Below are 8937 nucleotides of genomic sequence, written 5' to 3' on the forward strand. Positions count from 1 at the left end.
AGACTGATGTTTACAGTCAGAACCTCCATCCATGCAGATGTTCCAGCATGGGCTGTCAGTCAGCGTGGCGTGGGTCTGGGATCACGTGACCTCATGGGGTAAAGAGGGCCCAGCCACATCAGAGAAATCAAAGAGCAGAGAAATCCCATTCCTGCTGTTGCCATGGTAACCAGCGGAGGAAGCGCGTTGTCTCTGAATGAAATATTAATGCAAGCAAGTCAGAAACAATAAATGAGCAGAGCTGCCCATTAAATGACAATAATTTATCATTGATACATATTATATCGTTTGGGTGGACTGCAATAATTCGTTAGGCTCCAAAATAACCAATGTATTACTGTGTGTGTGTGTATATATATATATATATATATATATATATATATATATATATATATATATATATATATATATATATATATATATATATATATATATATATATATATATATATATATATATATATATATATATATATATATATATAAATACACACCCTGGACAACTGTAACAATATTCATATTAATGCTTCTTGTGTTTTCTACTCGGGCTGTTTTCTTTTCGCTGCTTTAGCTTTGTGCGGTTTTGTCTTCTTTATTCTTGTTTGTTGTTTTTATTTTTGTTTCCGTTATTATCGTCAATACTGAATAATATTTAGTACATCTACTAAAGTACTAAGTCAGACTTCTGTTGATGCGGGGTTTCAGCGACAAGCGACATCAATCTTTTGTTTCTTCTCTCTCATGCCGGTCTGTTTTCTCTTCCCTATTTTAACCCACTTGGTTAATAAAAAGTTGTAAAACCTGAAGTAAAATATAACATTTTAGTACTCTGCATTATTAATTTAAAAAAAGGATGAGTTTTACCTGTTTGTTGTTTTTTTTCCATATTTTACCTCAAACTTGTTTTCCCATCCACCCGCTGTTGGAGGTTCAATGAAATGTTTTGCTCCATGAAGGATATAAAATCTAAAATTACTTTTATTTCTCCAACATGAAAATGTTATAATAAAATAAGAAAATATTGCCTGAGAGTTTAACCGCTCAGAACGAAGGCCGGGTCACCATAATGACTATTTTTCACGCTTAGGAGGCAGTCAAAGAACCATTCGAGAATGAATAGATGCGCACGCGCGCGCAATTGGTGAAACACAAGAAAGTCTGCGTTCTTTCAGACCTCTCGGAACCCTTTAAGGCCTCGCTATGCGCGCGCGCAAATAGTGCCTAGAATGCTGCTAATGTTTAATAAATGCAGCAGTTAGATTTGTGGAAGTCCGTGTGTGACCTGGGAGGGGAGGGAAACATGAGGGAAGAGGCGTGCGGGGTGTGCGGGCCCACTTTCACTCCCTTGCACACGCACGCTTGTGCGCTCTCCACATAACGAGCGCTGAACGAGCAGAACGAGGCCAGACCGGAGAGTCGAGAAGGAGCATCCTCTAGCTCTCCGGCGAGACCGGGGGCTCGCCTCGCGGACAGACCATGGATCACCTCGGGATGCTGGGGGCGCATCTGCAGCAGCACGCGCACGTGGAGCCCATTAGCTTTGGCATCGATCAGATCCTCAGCACCGTGGAGCAGAGCTGCATGCTGGGCGCCAGGATCCATGAACCGGACTACGGACACCCTCCGTACAACACTGGCGGCGGCGGCGGAGGGAACTATGCGTGCGCAAACAGCGGATACAACGGAAGCAGCGGCTCGTGCGGGGTCCCCTCCTTTGGAGGAGGCTATCACATGAACATAAACGTTAACGGAACTAACATGAACTCCTCCGGGGTCATTCGCGTCCCCGCGCACCGGCCTCTGAGCGGCGGGAATTCCGGCGCGCCGCCAATGAACAACCTGAACGCGCTCACGTTCCCGTGGATGGAGAGCAACCGGCGATACACCAAGGACAGATTCACTGGTATGCATACCAATAATAATAACAATAATAATAATAACGATTATTGTCATTATTATTATTTTATATATGCACATACATTTTGTGTAGGCCGATAAATAAATCAAAAAATTATTTCATTAATAGCTTCTTTAAAAAAAGAATTGTCTAAAACATAAAAACTAAAAAAGATTAATTTTCTAAACAAAATTGAAGCATTATTATATTATTTGTTATAGCATTATTGATTACCCCCTCCTACACACACACACACACAAAAGAAAAATAAGAAAACCAATTAAAATGATAAATCAAATAATTCTTAACATTTCGCTTCAATGATTATGAAGCAAGTTATTCTTTCAATTAACAAGTGATAATCTGATTATGTGCTGCAACACCACCATTCCTAAATAGCTCTAAATTTGCACCCACAGCTGTTTAAATGTTTTTGGGGGGTTTGGAGCTGCAGTCTCTCCTGTCGGTCCACTGCTGCCTTCCAGCCCCCAGTCTCGTTTGGTACCGAAACTGTATCATACACTTAGGTAGAGTTTCAGGTCTTGTTCTCCAAAAAAAGAGTCATAATCCTCTTCACGCGCATTCATATTCCCCGACGCTGGCATTCACATAGGATTATTGCGCAAGGACACTTAGTTCGACAGACATGAGCAAGCAAAGTGAGAACCGAACCACCGATCTTCAATCAGAGGAAGATCACTCTCCACAGCCCCTTATGAAAATTGTTAATAAAACACAATAAGAAAACGTTGAGTTCGACTAGAAAATAATTTGATTTAGCGTATAAAGCAGGATTTGTTTTTCTTTGTGAAATCTGCGCCACACAGGCTTTAAAACGGAAAAACGTTCATTGGATATTATAAACTCTCATATTTACTGAAAACTGTCTCTCTGTCTTGTCTGTCGTGTATTTTGCTCCTTCTGATATCTGCGCTCATTTACTATTTGAACATTTCTCTTGTCTGTTTCGTTCCGTTCCGTCCCGTGCAGTGTCCCTCTCACCCCTCACTGTAACACGCCGTATAGGTCACCCCTACCAAAACCGAACTCCTCCTAAGAGAAAGAAGCCCCGGACGTCGTTCAGTCGGCTGCAGATCTGCGAGCTGGAGAAGCGCTTCCACCGGCAGAAGTACCTGGCGTCCGCAGAGCGCGCGGCGCTGGCCAAGGCCCTGAAGATGACCGACGCGCAGGTCAAGACCTGGTTCCAGAACAGGCGCACCAAGTGGAGGTCAGGTGCTTTAGAACACTTCATCTTTGGAATATTTTTATAGCAAACAGACGGATAATACGTCCATTTAAAACGTGCTCGTGCAGGAATCCACGGCAGGGCCTCTGCGGGGTATTCGATAGAAGTAAATACAAAAATAAAATGCAAACACATTTGAAAGCTGAAATATTCACATTTTAGATGTTTGAGCAATATAAACGTTTATATATATATATATATATATATATATATATATATATATATATATATATATATATATATATATATATATATATATATATATATATATATATATATATATATATATATATATATATATATATATACATATAATTAATAATGTCCTTATTATATATATTATAATATACAATATATATAAATTATATATTAGATTACATTAAATGACATTTTAACCAAATCCATATGTGTCAAAGAAAAATACAAAGAAACAGTCCAGAAAGCTTTGGATTTCATCCAAACAGTCCTAGTAAAAAGCTGCAAAAGCCACAATTCATCACCAGAAACTGTGACGTTCTAGAAAAACAAAGCATAATTTTTCATGTTTTGTTCTGTCACCTAAGTAAAAACTATACTTGACTTAATTGAATGATTTGGGTTGTCATACCACTGACCCATAAGCAGAATCTGCACCTTGTGTTTTTGTGCATCTCTGTGTCTTTCTGACCACGGAGAATATGTTAAACATGCAGATTCATTTCCCGGTCATGCAGGCGGCAGACCGCAGAGGAGCGAGAGGCAGAGCGGCAGCAGGCCAACAGGATTCTGATGCAGCTGCAGCAGGAGGCCTTCCAAAAAACCATCAACCAGCCGGTGACTCCAGATCCACTGTGCCTGCAAAACAGCTCTTTATTTGCTCTGCAGAACCTCCAGCCGTGGACCGAGAGCACCACAAAAATCAGCAGTGTGTCAGCCTGCGAGTAGAGCCCAGCATGAGCACTGACGCTGACCGCCATGCTGCCGCAGAGACTGTTCAGTGGCTCAGACGCTGGCAGGAAAAAAGGCTCCGGGACTCTCCAACGGTCAGAGCCGGAACAGCTGTCACTATCAGCATTTGCTGTCAGACTTCTGCTGATGGGGCTTCTCAGCATTTTTCTTATTAAATGGGGACCAGCATCTAAAGAAGATTCTCCTCCAGATTCTGAAGGCGCCAAGACGAGCAGCTGCTGCTATATTGCTATACTTTCCAGCATTTAGTGAAGGCACAAAGACAGTTTTAATAGTCAGAGAAGAGTCTTTCTCCTCCAACGTGTCACTGAAATGCAGAATAACAAAGCACTTGATTCTTCTTCCATCAAGATATGATCAAAGTAACACACAGCAGTCTTAAGAAAAAACTCTACATTTAACTCCAACAGAGTGTAAATAGAAAGAAAGCAGCATTATTGAGTACAACTCAAGTCAAATTATGTTCTTATCTTTTGTAAAACGTTTACAGCAGTTTTTCTCTGTCACCTGAACGATAACCAGGAGCAATAAAGCCGACGTTTGGACCACGCAGTGGCAGATTTCCACTGTCAGCTGCCCCATTGTGCTTGTGTGTGAGAGGCAGTGCTTTGAGCTGACAAATGTGGAAAGAAGGTCAGGTGCTGGCGAGTCGATACCACAACATTTAATAAAAAGACTGACACTCAGGCTGGAGTGATTAATGAGAGGGCTGCAGACAATAAACAGTTCAGACTGTCTGTGAGTGTGCATGGACCTTTTATTCATGCTAGGGATGAGATGCTTTCTTCTCAATTCGGTTCAAACCTTGATTTTTTGGTCACGGTTTAGTTTGGTTTGATATTTGATTTGTGTATTAAAAAATAACAAACGCAAAATAGGAAAATCCTTGTTCCAATGCACTAATATGAAGAGAAACCTTCCAGTTGACTTATAATAAGCCTGGTGTGATGTAATAAAACCAAAATTAACGAATCATTCTGGAGCTTCGCACAACACAAAAGTTTGACTCTGCGACATAAACACACAAGCAACGATTCAACTTAGCGGCATCACCAATGTTCGGTTTGAAACCAAGAACCCTCAGAGATGGCAGTTTTTTGATGGTCATAAAGTCAACAAGCAAAGCTTACTTCTTTAATTTTTTTACACTGATGAGAGAAAGGTCTGAAGACAACATAAGGTTTAACACAAGTCTCAGTGGATGACTGAGACATGATCTGGATTGTTCACACAAAGGAGCAAATTTGACAAAAACTCAATAACACAAATGCAAAATGTAGTCCAACATCCTGGCATCTACACCTTCTCATTCCGACTCTGCCTAATGTAAGAGCAGAGGAAGAAGAAGAAATACAGATATTCTTCTTCATTATACAATATTTGCATGTTTTCTTGTTTTTTTTTTTTAAAGTGCACTGTTGAAAAAGACTTATAACTTCAGAGACAGACATCAGTGAAATATTTCTTTTGGAAAAAACAAATCAAAGGGAAATATTTGAAACATTTAGACTTGGATTGCTCTCTGTTTACTCTTGAGATTCTGTTTTGTTGAAAAGAAACATCAAATAATTTTCTTTTTCTGGTTATTTATCAATACACCTTTTCACCTTTTTTAGATCAGTAGCAAACCTTTTTTTATTTTGTAAATGTCCTATTAATCAGAAGTTATTATGATCTGTTGCTTGTAAAATAAATAGCTATTTTTAAAGTGTTGTTTATTTTTGTTCTTTTAAAAACCTAACTTGTTCAAAAGTGCTAAAAACGAAAATGGAGAAGCATTTTTGCTTGTTGTTGCCGACACTCATTGTTTAACCCTTGTGCTATCTTAGATGACCCCCCCCTTCCATTGACGTGTTCTCCCTACCATGACAAAGGTGGATAAAGGTGGAAAGATTTCATGTAATCCATGGACACCAGTGAAGATCACAAATCATTGAAGAAAAAAGGTTCAGAGCACTGTCTAGTGGGTCTAGATGACCCAACTACCAATGATAGCACAAGGGTTACGATCTTAGGGTTGTTACAGATTTTGGAGCAGAGTAAAAATTCAGACCAAAAAATATCCCAAATGTATTGTTACAATTTCCCTTAGAGTACATGAAGTCTTAAATAAATCCTGCTACCATGAGACCTTTGACAGCTGCATGTGTTCTGAATTAAAGAGGGACAAACTTCAGCGTAAGATGTTTTACAAACAAAGAGCTCTAGTTATTGCTTGAATTTTTGACTCTACCTCTGAGTTCACTCCTTAAAGTGCCACTCTGATCCTCTTTTGATCTATTTTCAGAGTGTGTCCAGTGGTCTTTAATTGTGATGATACTGTTTTTAGCCAAAATGTAAAAAACGGTGTTGTTTTCCAGGACATAGTTTCTGCAGAGCGGCAGGAGTTCATCAGAAATTCTCCTATGAGTTGTGGGCTGTGACTGTTGGCGTGGAGGAAGCCCGCCTTTATTTTTTTCCCCATTACTGAGAGCTCTTTGTTTACACACTCTCTCCCGCTATAGCTTACCGCCCCTCACAACCCCAAGCTAATGTTACTGGTGCAACAAAACTGTCCATCAATATCAGAGCTATCCAGCCGTACAGTTTAGATCCAGATTCCAGCGCACAAGAATTACACAGAAATTACATTTTTATCTTACTTTTCTTTGTATATATATGTATATTTATATCAGAAAAAGGAAAATATCGTTTTCATCAGAGTGTGTCTAACTTTCCACATTGTTTACATTTGTTGTTTGATTTTAATATTTGACTTACAATTGACTTTGGTTTGGTAATTTCTTGTCTGACTGTGATGACAAAATCTAAAGCAGCAGAACACTGACCTCTAGTCTGTGATGGCTGCCTACGCTGCCACCCCATCAGCACATTAACCTCCTGCCCTACACCCGACATATTATTCACTTTACATTTGTCATATATTTTTAGATGACTTCTTTTTTTTTTAAACTAAACACAAACACGTTTGAACATAAATGTATGAAGACATCTCAGTTTACTTTGTTAATTTGCTTCATTAATTTGATGCTACGCTTTGAGTTACCATTAGTTAGTTCCCATTGTTGCTGCTGCTGCCATCTGCTGCTGGAACCATCAAGTCAGGCCTGACACAACAATGCATGCCAGTCAGCAGAGGCCTCATATTGACTGAACCATCGTCCCAGTGGAGAAGAAACTCTTTTGTGTTGTTTTACTTTAGTTTCTATTTTGATGTGCTTTATTTTCAGTCATTTGTTTATGTTAATTTATCAAAGGATGGACATTAGTTTAGTTTGTTTGCTGTATTTTGTCTTAGTAGTTTTCAGTTCCCCCTTGTGTGTCTAGTTGGTTTGATCAGCCACTATATATGTTCCCTTGTGTTTTCAGTTTAAGTAAGTTTGTTTGACTGTTCAGCTGTCCTCTGTTACATTTAAAGCTTGAGTTCATTTTTGGTACTTTGACCTCTATTAAGGGCCATTTATTTAGCCCATCTACTTCTTCTTTCACTTTCGGCTTCTCCCATCAGGGGTCGCCACAGCGAAACAACCCTCCCACGAGGATGAGTCTCATGGTTAACTTGGCAATGTTTTACGCAGGATGCCTTTCCTGACGCAACCCTCTCAATCCAACCGGGCTTGGGACTGGCACAGCAGCAGAGAAGGGAACAGGGAGCAGCCCGAAATCGAACCCTGGTTTCACGGACGGAAGGCGCCGCAACCCAGCACGAGCTAAACCAGCCCCCTTATTTAGCCCCTCTACATGTTTTGAAAAAAAAGTACATTTTTTGATACAATTTTTTGCTGTCTTTGCTCGGTCCACCACACAGTCCAACACAAACACATAGGTTAGAGACCTGATTCAAGCAACAGTGAAGCAGCTACAGAAATGTGCTGGATTCCCGATGTAGAGTATAGTCAGATGTTTGGTGGTGTTTTGCTGCCTGACAGAGTGTGTGTTTGTGTGGAGTGACATTGTCCAGTTCAGCTTTCTAAATACTTGAAAAGGAATGTAAAGGGTTTCAACATCCACTCACAAGTTTTACCACTGACCTGATGAAGTCTCCAAGAGTTTCTCAGCTTCACACAGACACCAGAGATCTAATGGTCACCAGAACAAGGGTTACTTTCCTCCTGTGGAAGTTAGCTGACGTTTACCAGCTGTTAAAGCTCACTCATGCTTACTATGGGCTTCAAGGTAGTAGACAGGCGGCTGCAGCAGCCTGAACCTGGGTTCAAAAACACAGACAAGAAGAACACCCAGCCAGCAGCAAACACGCATCTCAGTGATTGGACGAACACAAGGAGGACAATAGACAACAGAGAAAAAGGGGAATGGTGCATCAGAGAACTGGAACGAGTGTGATGTCATCCATAGTGGTTTTATTTCCCTCTCCAACCAAATCAAGTCCATTCAGTTGCCATTTTTTCACCAAATGGACACCGCCATGTTGGAGCTAGACGACATCAACAAGCAGGGATTAGTCCAAGTCTGAGTCTAGGTTCCAATAGCAACCACTCTCACCAATCAGGAATGAGCTTGTTGGAAGGCCACACCCCTGTAAGCAGGCTCGGGAGAATCTGTCAACCAAACGTTTTGAATGCTGGATGTGGGGGCCAGTGGGCAAAACATAGATTTATGAAAGTATCTGATTGGTCAGTCAATAACTTGAACAATTTGAACTACAGAAAAAATGTCATGAAAAAAATGAATATTATCAAGAATATGTCTAAAGAAAGGTATCAGATCCAGAATGGTTCTTCTGACCAACAGAATGACTGAGTTACAGCTGTTTATTTCTCAAAGTCTATGAGATTTTGGCTTTTTGGAACCAGCAGGTACTTCCTGTTTGGACACCAGGAGGGAGG

At 40.3% G+C, this 8937-nt stretch overlaps 1 protein-coding gene across 1 annotated transcript; it reads left to right on the forward strand.

Moving 5' to 3' along the window:
- Positions 1-1319: 1319 nt before the first annotated feature.
- On the forward strand, positions 1320-5789 carry tlx1 (T cell leukemia homeobox 1). Its single transcript, XM_004076909.4, has 3 exons — positions 1320-1902; positions 2887-3124; positions 3856-5789. Exons 1-3 carry the CDS (start codon positions 1476-1478, stop codon positions 4064-4066), a joined length of 876 nt encoding a protein of 291 aa, XP_004076957.1. The 5' UTR covers positions 1320-1475; the 3' UTR covers positions 4067-5789.
- Positions 5790-8937: the final 3148 nt, after the last annotated feature.

The sequence above is a fragment of the Oryzias latipes genome, chromosome 15, assembly GCF_002234675.1.
Source record: "Oryzias latipes chromosome 15, ASM223467v1".
In the NCBI taxonomy this organism is placed as follows: domain Eukaryota; kingdom Metazoa; phylum Chordata; class Actinopteri; order Beloniformes; family Adrianichthyidae; genus Oryzias; species Oryzias latipes.

Excerpts from the sequence above, each read along its gene's own strand:
- tlx1 (XM_004076909.4), top strand. The coding sequence starts at position 1,476 with ATGGATCACCTCGGGATGCTGGGGGCGCATCTGCAGCAGCACGCGCAC. Across the intron at positions 1,903-2,886 it reads CACCAAGGACAGATTCACTG|TGTCCCTCTCACCCCTCACT; the intron begins GTATGCATACCA and ends CGTCCCGTGCAG. Across the intron at positions 3,125-3,855 it reads AACAGGCGCACCAAGTGGAG|GCGGCAGACCGCAGAGGAGC; the intron begins GTCAGGTGCTTT and ends CCGGTCATGCAG.